Genomic DNA, 19,799 nt, shown 5'->3' on the forward strand with positions numbered 1-19,799 from the left:
GGTATTCTGTTGTCAAAACCAGAAACATGGATGAATCCTTGATTCTCCCCTCCATGCTTCAACTAGTTCATTACTACTCTGCCTTCAGTCTTGCCCTCTGTGATACTGTACCAAAAATACAGAAACACATATTTGGCTTTTCATCCAGGTTCCTGGAACACAGCTTTTAAACCCTTTGGAATTTGTTTAAGTGATAAGAGCTATAAATGGTGTAAAGAGTCTTTTGTTATTCCTAACCAGACCCTTTCGACCACACTGAGTTTATGTTAATGAAGTGATTTGAGTTTGGAATTTTCAGCTTGGGGGGAGGGGAGAGGGGCTGAAAGTCACCTTAATTGAATTAATCACCAATGGCCAATGATTTAATCAGTCATGCCTATGTAGTGGTGTTTCTGTCCAACAGAGTTTGGAGAGCTTCTGGGTTGGTGAATAAGAATGTATCTAGGAACAATTACATGCCAGGAAGGTAGCATACCCCCAGTCTTCAGAAACAGAAGCTCCTGTCCTTTATACCCTTCCAGACCTCACCCTGTGTATATTTTCACAGGCTGTTCATTCGAATCCTTTAATGTTTTTTAGTAAATCGGTAATGGTAAGTAAACTGTTTTCCTGAATTCTGTGAGGTGCTGCAGTAAATTACTCAAACCCAAGAAGGAGGTCCAATTTATATCTGGTGTGTCAGAAGCACAGGTGACAACCTGGACTTGTGACATGTATCTGAAGGGGCAGGGGAAGGCAGTCTTGTAGTACTGAGCCCCTAACCTTGGAATCTGATACTGTCTCCAGGTATTTGTAGTGTTACTGCAGGATATTTTTTTACCACAATACCTGAGATTCATTGTCTTGCAGCTTCCAAGAATGAAGAGGTGGGCACAAAATGAGCAGCAGACAAGTTTATTAGCATATAAGATTAGAAAGGAAGAATAGTAGAAAAGCTTTCTTTACAGAAGGGACATTCACAAATAAATGCCCCAGGACTATAGGCAAGGGTCCTTGTTTTACAAGGTTCTGGTCAGCCCACCCCCATCCCTTCCCCCTTGTACCTTTTCAGGTTCTACCATTATTGGCTTGATAGTTCCAGGTGCTGGGTTGTCCATTCCTGATTGGCTCCTTTCCGCTGTGTGAGGGGTTATCTGTGACCATACTTAGGTCTTTTGTCAAATTCCAGAGGGGAAATCTGAGGTGGGGGTTGGGGGGCGGGGGGGTCTGTTACATCCTTAAGAGGAACCTTAATGCCTCTTGAGGTCAGACACGCCCAGCATCGTTCCAAAATAGGTGTTTTTCCCCCACCCAGGGACCTCAGGCCCTAATCTTACCCTCCCTGCCTACTGAATCCTATCTTCTATCATAGTGTCAGAATTGAGTTAAACTGTAGGATACTCAGCTGATATCTGGGAATTGCTTGGTGTGGGAAAATTACCTGCACATCTGGTTGCAGAATTGTTTGATGTGAGTAGTAAGTGTAGAGAAAAACAGTTCCTCTTCACTCTCTTTGATCTATTCCCCTCACAGCCCAGGATAAAGTTCACACTTCTTACTACAGCCTGTAAAGCTCATCATGGCCTTGACTGATTTTCCACCTCCATAGCTGGGAGGGTCTCATATGGAGTATCGTGCTTCCTCTGCATTTGCTCTGCCCTCTGCCTAAAATATATGCCCCTTTGGCTCACTTCTGCTCTTCCTTTAGGTTTTGGTCTAAACCGAAAACCTCCTCTTGGAAGGTGCTCCTGTACCATGATTACATCTTAGCATTCATCTCACCATTTTGGACTTGTGTGTTTACTCTTGTTAAAAAGCAGAATTCAAAGGGATGCCTGGCTGGCTCAGTCAGAAGAGCATGCAACTCTTGATTTCGGGCTTGTGAGTTCAAGCCCCACGTTGGGTGTAGAGATTACTAAAAATAAATAAATTCAGGGATGGGAGAGGAAAAAAGTTTCAACTGAGTAAGTTTTAAAGATCTTGTTTGCTTTATTCAGTGATTCAGAAATTGGGCAGCATCCCATCTAGCAGATAGAAGGGAGCTCTGAGGGGCTGTACAAAATGAAAGACTTTTATAGGCAGAAGGAGGTGAGAATAAGGAAGTTATATTAGCAAGCATTAGATTGGTTGTGGCAAGGTCACTTTCCTTTAGGAGATGGCAGGGATCTGTCGGATTACCTCACTAGTGCTGACCAGGTGCTTCGGTTTTGGAGTCTGTTTCCGGGAAAGGTGGAAACCATAACTGAGTCTTGGTTTGGTGACTAGCATATGCTAAATGGGCTTGTGTAAGAGACTCTATTTTGGCCACTTTTTTTTTTTTTTTAATGTTTATTTTTGAGAGAAAGAGACCGCATGAGTGGGGGAGGGTCAGAGAGAGGAGGAGACACAGAATCCAAAGCAAGCTCCAGGCGTTGAGCTGTCAGCCTACAGCTGGACTCGGGGCGTGTATGGAGTATCGTGCTTCAAAGGATACAGCAGCCAGGAGGTAAAATAAGGTAGCAATAACAGCCGCGAGACAGATTGTTGTCCTGCTCCTATGTACCTGCTTACAAGTCCTCCCAAAAGTCATGTGGGGTATCTTAGAAGTTCTTTGAACCTACAGTCAACTTTGTGTTTTAAAAGTTTAACTGAATTTTATAAAATAATTTTTAAACATTGTAAAATAATGTCCATGTCATTAAATCTTCAAAAACCTTATTTTGAATAGGTTCATAAGTTTTTATTATGTAGCCAAACTTATTTATACAATTCTTTAGTTTTGGACACGTGAGTTTCCAATTTTGTGCTAATACATCATTCCGTGGTGCCAGGTGTGTGTAGACACAAATGTCTGCATTTCTATTTCTTTAGAATAATTTGCATCCCCTACTCTGTGTCGCACATTCTCACCTGAGAAACCATCCAAACCACTGCATGGGAAGGAGGCCATTACGAAAGTACATCTCCAGCTTCTGCTTACCCTCTTTCTACTGTGGAGGGAGGGGGTGGGAAGCTGAGAGGGAACCAGAGAAAATCTGATCCTCTGCCTTCTGTGGGTCCATAAGTGCCACAGTCCTGTCTGCCTCCATCAGCCTAAACTAGAGCCCCTATGAAAACTCTAAGTAGCTTTGGAGAGCAAAGGATTCTAGGGATGTTGAAACCTGAATGTGGTTCCCTTTAATCAACCCCAACCTATCTGCTCTCCTGAGCCTATAGGCTGCTTGGGTGCAAGAGAGGCCCTGGGCTCTGCTGGAGTCCTGAGAGAGGATTGCTTTAGGACTTTGGCTGTGGTGGGCCAGGGAAGTCTTGGGAGGCTGGTACAGAGGGGTCTCTAGCAAGGATCTGGCTCCTGCGGAGAACATGCTCCAGTGATCTGTGGACCCTTGAGGGAAGCAGATGTGGGCTCTTAATGGATTCTTGCTCTGGACAAGAGTAGTTGAACAGGTAAACTGAGTCTTCCTGTTCCCCTGAGGCAGGGAGTATGAGACAAGGGCTTCAGCAGGGGATTGGCGTCTTGCTTGGTTCTACCTGGCCCATCCTGGATGGCAAGACCATTTCACCTCCCAACACCCACAGAATGGCTAACAATAGCCAGACTTAACCCCAAAAAGCTTCACTCAGTCCTCCTTGAGGAATCAAGGGATCCATTCATACTCCAGTTGACTTCACAGCTTATTGCTGTGATATCAGGTTCTAGCATATCTGATGAAAAAAGTAGCATTTCTCCTACATACTAGCCATGGTCAGCATTTCCAAGAATGTTCAAACAGTGCCAAACTGCTAGAACTGCATTGCTTCTCATTGCAATGCCTAGGAATCCATGCATGATCAGTAATGCAATTCTTTACAGGGCTAACAAAATTCCAGTTGTCCCCGGCTACACCAGTGTGTCTCCCAGATGGGACGATAATTGGTGGTGATCTAGGCTGTAATTAGGGCTGCTTGTTTCCTGATCTGTCCAGGTCTGTCTTCTGCTTCATTGGGAATGCCAGCCCCATGCTTATGTTTCTGTCCCATGTTGGTGGTCATCAGTTTAATAATGGTCTCTCCCACCATGTTGGTCGTTCTGTCTATAATGGATGGGCCAATAGTCCCATATGGAGCCCAGCTCTATGCCTGAGGCCTGAGTCAGGCCACTAGAGGGCTCCCTTGCACCACTTAACAGCCTTTGGTTGCCAGCTCACACTCCTTGTTCCCGGGCAGCTTTCTAAGGGCCTGGTACAGAAAAAGCACTTCTTGCCTTGGAAAGACTAGGTTGGTACAAAATGAGTGACCAAAGCTCATAGAGATGCTTCGCCTCCAGAACCACCTTTGGTTACCTTTGATGTGGTTACAGAGTGAAGACACCGAACTATCTTACTGTAGCCCCACCACAAAATCACTATAAACACATACTAGTTTTCAAAACATGGTTTAGAAACACAGTTTTATTTATTTATTTATTTTAATTTTTTTAACATTTATTCATTTTTGAGACAGAGAGAGAGCATGAACGGGGGAAGGTCAGAGAGAGAGGGAGACACAGAATCCGAAACAGGCTCCAGGCTCTGAGCTGTCAGCACAGAGCCCAACGCGGGGCTCGAACTCACAGACCGCGAGATCATGACCTGAGCTGAAGTCGGACGTCCAACCGACTGAGCCACCCAGGCGCCCCTAGAAACACAGTTTTAAATGAAACTCATAGGGACCATTCCCTTTCTAATCAGATTATAATATACAAGCCCTTCTATACAAAAATCCTGGAGCTGCCACTTCCCAGGAGAAACCCTGGCCCAGGCCCTAACGATCAAGAAGGGGTTTCTGGGGCTTTCTATCCAGGGAAGGGATGGTGCCAGAGCTAGTGTATAGCCCTGGGACCCCTAAATAAGATGGCCTTTCTGCATGGTACTAGTTTTGGGCAGGTGAATGAGGAACCCTCGACAACTCTGAAGGTTGGAAGAAGGTGCAAGGTGGTATCCTGTCCAAACCATCCCAGGTAAGACCACTCAGCTGATTGAGAGAGCAAGAGAAGGATTGAGGTAAGGGTTAGCTGAGGGTGGAAACCCCAAATCCAGATCTAAAATCTCAGCTGGAGGGGGGACATACTTAATTTGGGTCCCCTGAAAGCAGAGCATGTGACAGGGACTTGGGGGAAGAAGGTAGTTTATGTGGAAGGTGATCTGTATTAGAAAAATACCACAAACTTATTGTCTTATAACAATAGAAATTTATTCTCTTACAATTTATGGAGTCTGGAAGTCTGAAATCGAGGTGTTTGTGGGGCCATGCTCCCTCTGAAGCCTCTAGAAGAGGATCCTTCCTTGCCTTTCCTAAATGCTGGTAGCCCCAGATGTTCCTTGGCTTAGAGCTGCAGTGCTTCGTCTCTGCCTGTCACCATGTGGCACTCTCCTTGTGCATCTGTGTCCAAATTTGCCTCTTATAAGGACACCAGTCATATTGGATATGGCCCACCCTAATGTTCTCAACTTGATTACATCTGGAAAGACCCTGTTTCCATGTAAGGCCATATTCGCAAGAACCAGGGTTTGGGACTTCAGCATATCTTTTGGGGGGAGACAGTCAACCCATAATATGATCCAAGAAGCAGATGTGAAGACGAGGGAGGAAAATCAATACAATCTAAGGTATTAAACTGGTTATTTACGTGCCACTGAGAACCCTCTAGGAACTGTGTAAAATATCCCTCAGAATTCTGAAAGACCTGAAAGCTGGGACATTTAATCAGTTCTTCCACTGGTTGAAGAATGTCTTAGAAGGTTAACTTCCTCCTACTTGTAGACTGCATCCACAGGTGGACGACGTGTTGTTTCCTGGCCGATAAGGAGAACTTGAGATAAGAGTAATATGCATGAAACTGTCCACTATGACCAGGCAGAAGACAGGAGGCCACGTGCTATGACACAGGGCACCAAAAGATTCTGCAGAGGTACACCCCTTGCATTGCTAAGATCTGCTCCTGCCCCACATAAGTCCACTCTGTCATTGACTCTTTTAAGGCAGTGGTCAGCTGCAAGCTCTTTAAAAAAAAAAAAAAAAAAAAACTTTCAACAGGAGGGTTAGTGGAATAAACTATAGTTCCCCTCCTGCAGCTTCTCCTAAGCCACAATTAATATTCATCATCTCCTTTCCCCACAACCCTAACATCAAAGCTGCTCTGGATGGCTCATCCTGAGGGGGTGAGCCCTTGTCTACCTTGCCATTATCAGGCTTTGTTGGCCGTGATTGCCTAGTTAGCATCATCCCCAGGGCTGAAAGCGCAAAGAGACACTCCAGCACACAGTTCCAGATGACTCTCCACTGATCCCACTATTCAGCAGCATCCTTAGCTCCTCTGGACAGTCAGGGATGATTGCTCCCTTCAGTATAATAAAACTCTTTTTACTTGATGGTCCACTGCCTTGAGGGGCCCAAAGTGGAAAAATCCTGTGTTAACCAGTTGACAATGCCTCCCTGAGAATCAGGATCTCAAATCCAACAGAGCCAGTCACAGAAATGGGAAAATGTTTCTGTAAGGACCTCACCAGAGTGATGATGAAAGGGACTAATCCTATTTTCACCACTTGGTTACTTGGCCCTGTGTCATCTTTTTTTTTTTTTTAATTTTTTAATTTTATTTTTGAAAGAGCACTAGCAGGAGAGGGGCAGAGAGAGAGAGGGAGACACAGAATCCAAAGCAGGCTCCAGGCTCTGAGCTGTCTGCACAGACCCTAACACAGGGCTCGAACTCACGGAGTGTGAGATCATGACTTGAGCTGAAGTCGGACGCTCAACCAACTCAGCCACCCAGGCGCGCCCGACCCTGTGTCTTCTAACTACTGGGGACATAGCACTATATGTCAGCTGTTCCACAGGATGTCACTCCAAAGCTGGCTTCTTAGCTAAGCCTTTAATTTAAAAAGCCATTCCTGAGGTGTCTGGGTGGTTCAGTTGGTTAAGCGTCTGACTCTTGATTTTGGCTCAGGTCATGATCTCATGGTTCGTGAGATTGAGCCCTGTGTTGGGCTCTGTGCTGAGAGCACAGAGCCAGTTTGGGATTCTCCTTCTCTGCCCCTCACCAACTTGTGCGTGTGTTCTCTCTCTTTAGCTCTCAATAAACAAACATTAAAAAAATAATAATACAAGGCCATCCCCACTTTCTACCATTTGTTTCCAGGCAATGAAGTATATGATAAGACCCCTTCTTTTACAAAACGATTGTCACATGTCCTTTACCATAAAATGTACCCTTCAACTGATACTTCACGATACAGAATCCCAGGTTGATAATTAGATGTTCAATAATCCACTAGAGAAGCACGACAGGCACGGAAGATAAATCCATATTCCAAAAAGATTTCAGTTGCAGTAAGAACACATTATTGCCTTCTGCAGGGTGGAAGGAGTCTGATGTAATCAAATTACCACCAAGTGCTGGGGCAATCTACTCAAGAAATGGCACCATAGTGAGGATCCAGCCCCTGAGACTGAGACTGAGACTGCAGGCTGAGCATTGAGCGGCTGCAGTAGATAAATCAGCCTTGGTGAGAGGGAGCCCCTGGTGGTGAGACTCTGCAGCGCCTCCCTCTCGGCCACACCCCCACTCCATTCATGGGCCCGTGCACTTTGCTGGTTGAAACAGAAACCAGCAGACCAGTCATTCTGTGTACCTAATTATTGATCCTTCCTCTGCAGCAGAAGCTTTCTGATGAGCATTGACATGACACGTAAAGATCTGCACAATCTGACATCTCTCCTGTGAGTCCATCCATGCACCTTTTCCCTAGGCTTCCTTCTCCAGTACTCCAATCTTGCTTCATACGATTGAGTTATTCTCTGCTGTCCAGAAGTCCATGTACATTCTTGCCTCAGGCCATGCCTCCCTACATGCGAAGTTGATGGACAAGTGTACTGCTCAGTAGAAGGATTTCCCTCACCGCTCACCTTTAGGACTTGTCCTGAGTATGTGGTACGGCTGCAATTCATTTTTGTTTTGTACCATTGTATGAAGTCAACCCAAACAGACTCCAGGCTCCACATTTTTTCCTCCTGTAACAGTGGTCGTAAGGAACGCCCCCACAAGCATGAATGTGAGTTGTGGAGGCAGGTTGGTCAACAGGGCTGTACACATAGAGTCATCTTTCCATGCAGCTCACTTCTTGTTCTGTCTGGATCCAATCCCAAATGCACTATTCCCATCATACAATGAACTGCCCACTTATGACTGGTGAACTAGTCAACAGAAATTACCCAGTCTATGACTGGTGGCCCAGATTACAGCAGACATTTCTAGTCATATAGTGTCTTGATATCCCTGCTATCAGGTATTCACAGACTCTGCTTGAGCCCTGTAGCAAACCATGAGCTGCTTTTTCAAACATGAGTAATTCTGTGCTGTGGAAGGCAAGGCTTAGCTCTCAAGCCAGAAAGATCTCATAGTGGAACTTTCCACAGACCCCATACAGTGTTCTTGTCCAACGGAGACCTCTGGCATTAATGGACTGTCAAGTCATAGAACTCAAGAGTTAGGCAGCTGGCACCTCCTTCTTTCCACTCATCATTTAGCCACCAGAGGACAACTGCCACTTTCCTAGTGCTTTACTATGCAGAACAATCGAGTTTCCTTGTTGCCACTCTTCTGTGTAAACTAACTGGGACCCTTCCTATCATAACCAAAAGGCCCCATTCATGAGCTTTCAAGGAAAAAGAACCAGCTCCTCTGAGATGAATTCTGCCTGTCTGGGTATCTTTGGTGTAAAACAACCGTTTCTATGTCCCCACTGATTTTCTGGGTCAGGGCAGGGCACTCAAGGGTGACTTATCTCTCCTCCATAATGTTTGGGGCCTCAGCTGGGAACACTCAAGCAGCTGGAAATGACTCGAAGGACTAGGGGCTATAATCTGCTGAAGGCTTTTTTGCTTACATGTCTGGTGCTTGGGTGACCTGAAGACTGGGCTCAGCTGGGACTATCCACTGAAGCATCTACATATGACCTTCCTTTATAGGTTGGGCTTCCTCACAGCATAGTGGCTACATGGTCGTGGGACTTTTTTACGTGGCGGCCTTTCCAGTAAACTAAAAGGCCATCTATTACTTAACCTCAGAAATAACATAGCATAGAGATTCATGGTAAGGTAACATAACCCTTCCGGCTCAATAGGGGGAATGTCAAAGATTCGGCGACTGTACTTTAAACCTGCCACTATCTCCCCCCAACAGAATGCTGACACATGACTTCTGGAATTGATAAGGGTCAAAGGTCCATTCTCTGGGGCTTTGGTAGGCTCTTCCATCTGCCTAGCTCAGGGCTCATGTCTGGGATGCAGCTTCTCCACAGCTCTCAGCCCAGGCCTAGGAAACCTGACTTTGGGCTTCTTATTTGTACCTAAGGGTGTCAGGATTTGGAGATGCAGGTCTGGGAATCCAGTACACCTGCTACTGACTCTTATAGCTATAGAACTCTTGCACCAAATACTTGGTTCCCTAGTGATGTAGAATAGGTCTTTATTACCACTGGCCCCAGTGACCTCCAAGGCAGGCTGCAAGGAAGGGCCTGGCAGCCAGTGCCCAACGTCAGCCCCAGTGGGTCTCTGTGAGCATGTGTTGGAGTGGGGTGATGCTGCTGGAGCAGGACTCCTCTTGTTGAGGGAATATCCTTCTTAGGTTCTACTGCTCTTCCATCAGTGTTTTGGGGAAAGAACATCCTTGGATACTTGTCTGATAACATATGGGGCAGGAGCTGTGGCTTCTGGTTCTGCAGTGTCTGTGGGAGGTCCCACAAACACCACACATTCTCCAGATAGGAGTGTTCTCCCCTCAACTTTACCCAAACAATGAAATAAGGCTTCCCGCACTTGTAACGAGTTGATTCTGGAGTCCCAATCCACCACTCCCATGGCCAAGAGACTCACCATCAAGATGTGGTTCTGAAACAGTGGTTCTCTTTGGGAGTCAGTCCATGCATGTCAGTCTATAAACCCCACAGGGGAGTGACAGTGTCTGCTTGCTATTTACAGCATCTTGCTGATCCTTGGTAAATACTGCTTAATGATGCATTTGCACAACTCTGAGGGCTTCGGGGAAACCATTGGTTACAGAGAGGACTGTTGCCCAGGGTGGCAAACTCCAAAGCTACAGGGACCAGTTATGTAAGTGGAAGAAACTGGCTGGCTGGGGCCTGAGGCCCATAGGAGAACACATTCTCCCTGTAAGGAGAGCAGCCACTTCTCGGCTGTATGCCCGCCATGCGGAAGGCCGGCCCAAGGCTTGCCAGATTTTCTTAGTTTTCAAGAGAGGACAAAAGTTTCAATCTATTAAATCTCTCCATTAATTGTTGTCAGCTTAGTCAATGAAAACAAACACAACCACATTTGTGGGCTGGATGCAACAGGTGTGCTGTCCCTTGCAAGCCAGGAACCCACAGGGTTCACAGAAGGTCTGGTTTCACAGAGTTGCCCCTGATCCTTGGATTAGTGTAGCTCAAAGGCTACTGCCCTGCGCTCCTCCTCCCCACCGCTGGCGCCTCCACCCTGACCCGGGTCTCAGCATGTTATTGCTGTCACAACAGCTGCACTGAAAGGTCCTTCTTAGGCTTCCGTGACCTCTGCAAGAAGATTATACCTGTAAATCCCCGCAGCAGGCAGCCAGGGTGGGGGAAGGGAAGAGAAGGAGGGGGCAGTCTTCCCTCTCCACGTCTGCGCCCCTCTCCCCATAGCCTTCCCTGGGCCTTTTTCTGCCGGGTGTAGATGAAGAAGACACTCTCCGCTAGTTGAGCCAACAAGGCTGGATTTTTTTCCAAAGAATTTTTAGTAGTAATGAAGGGAAAGCATAAGGAAAATAAACAGACATGGCCTAGAAATGGGTGTGTTTACAGAGCCCGGTCCTCGGAACCTAAGGGGGCCACTGTATGTTGAATAGCGGGGCCAAGGGAATCCAGTGGGGGAAAGGGAGGAAGAAGTGGCTTTTCCTTCGGGTAAGGAGGGGGCTGAGTCTCGCCACTTTTAGGCGAGGAGGACTCCGGTAATTAAAAGACTTACTAGGGGAAAAGGGGCTGGGAGATGGCGGGAGTACTCAAAATTCGGGGGATGGGGATTTCCATTCCTGCGAAGGGGGTCAATCGAAGCGGAAGGTTGAGAGGAGTCAATGGATGACACTCCACGCCAGGAAGGAGGGGGCGGCTCTGCAGAGGGGGCCTGAGTACGGTGAGCAGGAGAGGAGACAGCCTCTTAGCAATCCTAATCCCGGGAAGGTTTGAAAGCAGCGGTGCCCCAGTGACGCCGGAAAAGATGGAGCGGTTGCCATGGCGACACGGAGCACACATCGGAAATAAATAAATAAGCCGTGCGGGCTGCAGCAGCCGCGCCCCCGCGGGACTGGAGCGCGGGGGAGGGGGCCCCGCGGGCCCGGGTCCCCGCAGCCCGCGCGTCCCAGCCATTGGCAGAGCCGGAGGGGGGGGGGTCACCCCCCCCCCGGAGGGGGGGCGAATGGTACAGTCCTCCGCCCGCGCCCCGGCCGGGCCCGCAGCGAGCGAAAGGCGAGCCCAACGCAGCCGCTGCCGCCGCGGCGGAGCCGGAGGCGAGCCCGGAGGTGGTCATGGAGGGAGTCAGCAGCCACCGGACCCTGTCCTACAGCCGCTGGAGCTACGACAGGTAGGGCGGCTGCCTGCAGGGTGGGCTCGCGGGGCTCTCTGCGTGGCCCTGCGTGGGCGCCCTCCCCTGCGCCCACCCCGGCGGGAGGAGCAGAGTTCCCGGGGAGCGCGGCCGCCAGCGCTCAGACCCCCGGCTGCACCCGGACCCTCGAGCGTCCGGCTCGTCGGTGCCGGGAGCGGCGGATATGCGAAGCCGGAGCAGAGCGAGGGTGTCCTCACACCTACGGGCAGAGCCGGCGGAGGAGGGCACCGGGTCCGACGAGCTGCCTCCCCACCTCGCACCCCGCCCCCATCCCAGCCCGGCTGCCCTGCGTGTCCACCCGAGCCGCAACCGCACGAGGGAGCGTGGAGGGGCCGCGGGGCGGGCGGCGCCGCGCGGTGGGGCGAGGAGGGGCCCCGGGGCGGTGGGTGAGGACTGCCGGCCGGCCGGAGCGCCCCAGCTTGCTGCCGGGGACCTGCGGGTCGCCGCGGGCTGGGCGGAGCGGAAGGGCGGCCCAGGGCGGGCTGTCTGGGCGCCCGCTGTGTTGCCAGGCGCCCCGCCCGCCCCGCGGGCACCGGGAGAGGCTGCGGGCGTGGGCGGCCGGGAGTCGCGCTCCCCACGCACCCGTCCTGCCGGGAAGAATCATCCTTCCAGGTGAAATGAGAAAAATGAGGACAACAGAATGAGTCGGTCATCAAGCCGAGACTCATTCTGAGATTTTTGTCCTTTCTACCTATTTTTGGTGTGTTAAATGTCCCCTCTCTTTTAAAAATGAAACCATGACGATAGTAGATAGTAGATTGTTGCTGTTGTTAAAGTTCACAACCCCATGAGGATCTCTGGAGTTACATTTTCTGATCCATGGTCCTAATTGGGAAGGGCTGGAAGAGAAACTTCATTAACTGGGCTGCTCTCTTCTCCCTGAAGTCCTGCTTCCTGTGCTCTCCTTCCCTTCACTGCTAAAAGCCTTCCTGCATCTTTGACACCCCTACCTTCGGAGATTCAGAGAACAGGGTCCCCCTAGGACCCCTTTAACTCGCCCTCCAATTGATTCCATCTTTTTCCATTTTCACCATTAATTCTTAACTGGCAATCTTTCAGCCTGTAAACCTATTCAAGTTTGTGACGCCTCCCTCAAGAGGGGTGCAACTGGTCCACCTCTCTGCTTTCATCGCCTTCTTTGGGAGAACATGTCTAAATTGGCTGATTCTGTTTCCTCACCAACCCTGCATTGCACAGTCCTAGCTGTCTGCTCGCTGTCCAGCTCACAACTGCAGCGAACGTGCCCTTTTTAAAAATAGTGTTTCCTATGGAGAGGAACTCTAAAATGATTGGAGTATTCAACTTAAAATAACAAACCCTCTGAGCTTGCCTTCAGATCCCAAACCACACATGCATTTGCTTATTCTGCAAACATGTATTGACTGCAAACTGTGTGTGGGGCCCTGGAGATAAGGAGATAACAAGACATAATTCCTTCCTCCAGAGGAGCTCCCAGTCTAGATCCTAGTAGAAAGAAGTGGCAACATATGCCAAGGACCTAATACGTGTATAGGAGGGAATTTTTAAATTGAGACAATTCTATATAGTAACTAGACTTTTTTCCTGTAAAAACAAACAACAGCAAGACACTGGAATCAGACAGCCTGGGTTCAAATCCAGACTCCACCTAGCTCACTTGCAGCAAGTCATTTTCCCTTTCTAGGCTTCAGTTTTTTTCTTCTGTGAAATAGGAAGTAATATAAGAATTAGATGGGAACATAGTAATAAGTGGTATCTATCACTGTTGTATTAATAAATATTGTAAATGTCTCTGAGAACCCTGTCTTCCATAGATGCTTAGTTTGAAAAGCAGTGTTCTCCTTTTTAGACCCCTAAATAAAGACCTTTCCTGGGGTTCTACCCTCAGAACCTTTTTCTTCTCACCCACATCATCTCAACACCTGGGGAGCCATGGGAAGAAAATAGCTTCCCTGGTCCGTATCCAAACTAACTGAATCAGAATCTCCAGATGTGGAACTCAAGAATCAGTGATTCGGATACAGCTGGTTTGGCTTTTACTCTGGAACCATTGGTCTATATCACCTCCATTTTCCAGTTAGTGCTTAGTCTTTAAAACATAAGGATTGAATTATTTTAAAATTGCACAGTCCTCAGTAAACTTTTAAAAACACTACATAAGCTACACATATATGTAGTCCCCATATTAAAAGTGAAATTCTGTGATTGTGCTGTCCCTGTCCCCACCCCTAACCCCTAGAAGCAAACACTGTTAACAGTTAACACTTTCTGACTCTGTTCTTTCACTTCTGCCCCCACCACATCTCTGAACATTTGAACTCTCCTTCACACCCCCCTAGAAGTTGGCCTCTCTCCATTATATAGTGTGTTTTTTTAATCTGTTCCCCTCTTTGCTTTTCAGGTCATGTATGTATCAGTCATCTATTGCCGTGTAACAAATTACTCTTAAGTTTAATGGCCTAAAATAATAGTTGTTCTAGTTAACTCGAGATTCTGTGTGTCAGCAATCTGGGCTGGGCTCGGTTGGGCAGTGTTTGTGGTCTGGCCTAGGCTTGGCTTCTCTTGGCCGTGCTTACTCACGTGTGTGGTGCCTCAGCTGTGAAAGCTAACACATCTGAAGCTTCTCTCCCCAAAAAGAGAAAAATCCTGTCTCATCTTCCAGCAGGCTCGCTCAGGTTTGTTCACATGCTGGTAGAAGTTTCCCAGTGAGAAAGCAGAAGGTACGAGGTCTCTTGAGGCCTAGGTTTAGGACGTGCACATCACCCTGTCGCACTGTATTGGTCAAAGTGAGTCAAAATGTCAGCGCATGTTCAGGATAGAGGAATAAGCTTCACCTCTTGAAGGGAGGAGCTGCAAAGAATTCATGGCCATTTTTGCAATCTACCACAATATGAGGCCTGCATTTCTTTAATTGCTCACTCCTCTTGGTCCCCACTGTCCCAACGTGAGCACATGCCAAAGCTCCCCTCTCTTCCGTTCTGCTGTGTTCCATTCTATTCTCAGGCTACACCCTGGTCCCAGTTATCATCTCAGTGCTTTTAACACAGAGATCAATATCTTCAACTCCACTCTTTTTGTCGAGCCCTAACCATGCCTCTAAATGCTTGTAAACATCTCCATGTGGGTATTCTGTAGATATTCCACCAACACCCCTAACTGAATGGGTTCAAAGCCAGATCCTTCACCGGTAACTCTGTATTCTCTATCCAGCATCCTTCTAGCCAATGAACTCCTCAAAATTCTGACAGTGATTTTGAACTCTCCAAGTGTAACCATTCTGTCTATTCTTATGTATATCACTGATTGTTATGAAGATAAAATGAACTGACTATGAAAGATGAGTGGCATGGAGTGCATATCATCAAGTCCCTGTGTTCTCAAGAGCTTGGCACTTGGTTAACCATCTTGCCTCCATTCAAGCTCTAGTCATTATCCCAAAGATTTCAGGGTTTATGTAAATTACCAACTAGCCCTCTTCACTCACAATTTCTGGACCTTCCCATTCTAGAAACTTCTCTTCAGCTATTCACAGAATACATTCCTACATGTTGGCTCCAGGGATCACCTCACCTCTGATATCATACACACTACTATCCCAATCTCTGGCCTCATGCGTCTCCCTCATATATTCTTCCCACCACATTATCGAGTTATCTAGTGCTTTCATGTCTGCTTTTTCTCCTGCCAGCCTTTTCCTGGCCTCTCTTCTTCCTTTCCTATCAAGGACCACCTGGCAGATTATCTGAACCACTCACTACCATCGCTTTCTGTTTCCTTGCATATGCTTGCCACAACTCCAGCCCCCTGTGGGCCAGTGTTAGGATCCCCACCCCCTCTCTTATCCGGGGCATCAGAACGCTGCCACAAAAACTGCAGGACCGTGATGATCATCGCCATTTTCTGGGGCTTCATCTTGAGCTGTGCCATCAACAGTCTTTCCCTTCTCTGGCTTAGCATCACTCCCATCCCCCACAGCAGTTCTTCTGCATCACTCAGGGCCCCTCTTACTTGACCTTTACTCCACACCCCCAGGCCCTAAGCAAATGATATTGCCTCCTGCTCCTTTGAGAACTGTTCACATGGGGCTCAATCTTCTGTAACTTCCTGATTCCACATCACTGCCACGCCACCTCAGTCACACCCTTTGGGGGACTTTTTTGTCATCTCCAAATCTCTTGTTGTAAATAATTCCACAGTAGACAACTTTATATACGTAACATTTTTTCCTCATATCTGGTTATTTGATTAGAATGAATTTCTTGAAGAGGGATTGCTAGTTTCAGATTTGGGTGACTGTTGCCAGATTATCCTCTAGAAGGAGTGGATTGATGTGTATTCTCACGCTCAGAGGCTCTAACTGCATTGTTTCATGGTGATCTCTTTGTTTTGAATCTGGCCCCCCAGACTCTGAGACAGTGTATACAACTTGCTTGGAACTTGGATTTTGGAGTCACAGTGACCTGACTTTGAAGCCCAGCTCCCTCAATAATTGGTTGTGTGACTTTAGACAAGCAACTTAACTTCTGCATACAGAAAGATGATAATAATGATACCTGCCTTTGAACGTGGTCCATTCACTCAATATGTATTTTCTGAGCACCTCCTAAATGCCAGGCAACATTATAGATGTTGGAGACAGAGCCGTGAACAAAACAAATTCCCTAGTCCCACAACTCTTACTGTCTAGTGGGGGGAGATAGACCCGGACAAAAACATGTATATAATGTGTCAGTGCTAAGTGATTTACCTAATATGCTAAGTGCAAAGAAGAAAAATAGAGCTGAGCAAAAGGAAGAGAATCTCACTACATGGAGGTTGGGGTGGAGGTGAATATGTTGTATTATATTATCTGGTTGGGGAAACTCTTTCTGATAAGGTGATATTTCAGCAAAGACAGGTAAAAAACAAGGGAGTGAATGGGGAAGAATGTTCTATAGAAGGGAACAGCAGGTGTAAAGGTTCTAAGGTATAAGTGTGCCTAGTGTATTTCAGAACAGCAAAGAGGCCAATGCATCCTTGTTTCCCTTTATAATACTTCCTTCCTCCTCCTCCGCCAAACCCTACCCTCCTCCTATCCTCAGGGAACCACTGATCTGATTTGTTTGCATATCCTAGAATTTTATATAATTGAAATCATTCAGTGTGTATTCTTTTTTTGTTTTTTGGGTTTTTTTTTTTTTTTTTGGTCTGGCTTCTTTCATGCATCCATAGTTATTTTGCTATTTCTCCATGTTGTTGCATGACTCGGTCATTCATTTCTTTTTATTGCTGATAGTACTCCATTATATGGAGATACCACAGTCTGTTTAGCCATTCCTCTGTTGGTAGACACTTGGGTGGTTTCCAGTTTTTGGTTATTACAAATATAACTTTTGTGATTGTTTATGTACAAGTCTTTGTATGGGCATATGTTTTTATTTCTTTTGGGTAAATATCTATGAGTGGGACGGCTGGATCACATGGTAGGCACATGTGTTTTCTTGGTAAGTATGCATTTAACTTTTTTAAAAAACTGCCACTTTTCCAAAGTGGTTGTACCGCTTTACATTCCCATGAGCAGTGTATGAGAGTTCCAATTCCTCCACATCTGTGGGACTTCGTATGTTCTGTCTTTTAAATTTTGGCCATTCTAATAGGTATGTAATCATGTGTCATTGTGAGTCTATTTGCATGTCCTCAATGATTAATGATATTGAGCATCATTTCATGTGCTTATTTGCCATCTATGTATCTTTTGGGGGGAAGTATCTGTTAAAGTCTTTTCCCCAATTGTTACTGGGTTATATGCATCCCTATTATTGAGTTTTGAGAATTCTTTGCTTATTCTGGATCCATGTCCTTTATCGGATATGTGACCTGCAAATATTTTCTACAAGTCTGTGGCTTTCTTTTCAGTCTCATGTATTTTGAAGAGCAGAATTTTACATTTGGTGCAGTCTAATTTAACAGTTTGTTCTTTTATGGATTGTGCTTCTAGTGTCTCATCTAAGAAATCATGGCCTAACTCCAGGTGAAAAAGGTTTTCTCCTAGGGATTTTCTAATTTAGGCTTAATATTTTAGGTCTGTGCTTCAGTTGAATTAACTTTTGTATGTAGAATGAGGTTCACTTAAAAAAAAAAAGTTGTGGGGTGCCTGGGTGGCTCAGTCGGTTAAGCGTCCGACTTCAGCTCAGGTCATGATCTCGCGGTCTGTGAGTTCGAGCCCCGCGTCGGGCTCTGTGCTGACGGCTCAGAGCCTAGAGCCTGTTTCAGATTCTGTGTCTCCCTCTCTCTCTGACCCTCTCCCATTCATGCTCTGTCTCAAAAATAAATAAACATTAAAAAAAAATTTTTTTTTAAGTTTATCTAATTGTTCCAGCACCATTTGTTGAAAGGACTTTGCTTTTTTTGCACCTTTATCAAAACTGGATTGTCGTTGTATTTATTTCTATACTCTCTATTCTGCTCCACTGATCTATTTGCCTTTCTCAATGCCAACACCACACTATCTGGGTGACTATAGCTTTGCAAAGAGTCTTGAAATCAGGTAGCTTAGGATCCTCAACTTTGATGTTGTTGCTGTTCTCCTCCTCCTCCTCCTCCTTCTTCTTTTCAAATCCAGAGACCCACTTATTAACCTAGAATTGTGAAGATCTCTTTGTAGTTATTGCAATGTTGGCAGCCCTGCACAGGGCCCATCCCCAAGCCAGAATCAAGCTACTTGGCAAGTAAAATCCAAAGGTTTCTGGGTGAGTGTGGAGCCAAAACAAGACAAAAGAAATGCCTGGGAGAGGCTGTTTCATCCAAGCACTGGAGAAATCAGGATGGTCTTCTTCAAAGCTGTTTGTCTCTTCTGGGTCCTTGTTAATTTCACATTCCTTTTATAATGAGATTTTCAAGTTCTGCAAAAACCAAAAAAGACAAAAGTCTGCTGGGATTTTGACTGGGATTGTGTTGAATCTATAGATCAATCTGGGGAAAGTTGACTCTTGGTAATGGTGGGCTTTCCAACCTATAAACATAATGTATCTTTGTGTTTATTTAGATCATCTTTCATTTCTCTCAAGCATATTTTGTAGTTTTCTGAGTATAAGTCTTTCACCTCTTTCATAAGATCTATCCTAGAGTATTGCATACTTTTCAATGATATTGTAAATGTAAATGTAAATTTAAATATCTTTAAATTCAGTTTCCAATAATTAATTGTCAATGTATAGCAATACAGTTTGTATCATTGTAGTAATATATATAACATAAAATTGGCCATGTTACTGATTGCTAAGTGTACATTCCGAATGTTGTGTAACCATCACCACTATTTCCAAAACTTTTCATCACTCCAAACAAAAACTTCGTACTTATCAAGAAATAACTCTTCATTGACCCCTCTCCCCAGCCCGATAACCTATAATTTCCTTTCCATCTTTATGAAGTTGCCTATTCTAGATATATGCCTATAAGTGGAATCATACAATATTTTGCCTTTTGCAAAATATTTAGCTATTTCACTTCCCGTGATGTTTTCAAGGTCTATCCATGTTGTAGCGTATATGAGTACGTCATTCCTTTTTGGACTGAATAATATATTACATGCATATACCGCATTTTGTTTCTCCATTACTCTGTTGATGGACACTTGGGTTGTTTTCACCTTTTGGCCATAGTGAAAATGCTACAGTGAACACTGGCGTACAAGCATCTGTTCCAGTCCCTGTTTTCAATTCTTTTACGTGGATCGTAGGAGTGAGATGGCTGGATCAGATACTAAGTCCACGTTTAGCTTTTTGAGGAACCACCCAACTGTTTTTCACAGCAACTGCACCATTTTATATTCCCAGGAGCAACACATGAGTTTCCCATTTCTCCACATCCTCGCCAACACCTGTTATTTTCTGGTTTTAAACCATCCTAGGGTGTGTGAAATGGTTTCTCACTGTGGTTTTGATTCACATTTCCCTAATGACTATTCATGTGCTTATTGGCCATTTGTGTATCTTCTTTGGAAAAGTGTCTGTTCAAGTCCTTTGCCCCATTTTTTTGTTTGTTTTTAAATAAACTCTTTATTGAAGTGTATGACCTCATATGAAAAAGCACACAAGTCATAAGTGAAGAATTTGGTGAATTTTCACAAAGTGAATACACTCTTATAATCAGAAGCCATCCTATCTCTGCCCTCTAATTCGAGGGTTACCATCATCCTGACTTCTGTTAGGCTGACTTTGAATTGGAGAGGTTAG

At 45.9% G+C, this 19,799-nt stretch overlaps 1 protein-coding gene across 1 annotated transcript in view; it reads left to right on the forward strand.

Moving 5' to 3' along the window:
• The first annotated feature begins 11,331 nt into the window (after positions 1–11,331).
• TUB (TUB bipartite transcription factor) overlaps positions 11,332–19,799 on the forward strand; it is an 84,622-nt gene continuing 76,154 nt past the window's right edge. The window contains exon 1 of the mRNA XM_058688133.1: positions 11,332–11,583. Within this exon, the coding sequence (XP_058544116.1) occupies positions 11,528–11,583 (56 nt within the window). The 5' untranslated portion in view covers positions 11,332–11,527. The remainder of the gene's footprint in view (positions 11,584–19,799) is intronic.

Source organism: Neofelis nebulosa, chromosome 10 (assembly GCF_028018385.1).
Source record: "Neofelis nebulosa isolate mNeoNeb1 chromosome 10, mNeoNeb1.pri, whole genome shotgun sequence".
NCBI lineage: Eukaryota > Metazoa > Chordata > Mammalia > Carnivora > Felidae > Neofelis > Neofelis nebulosa.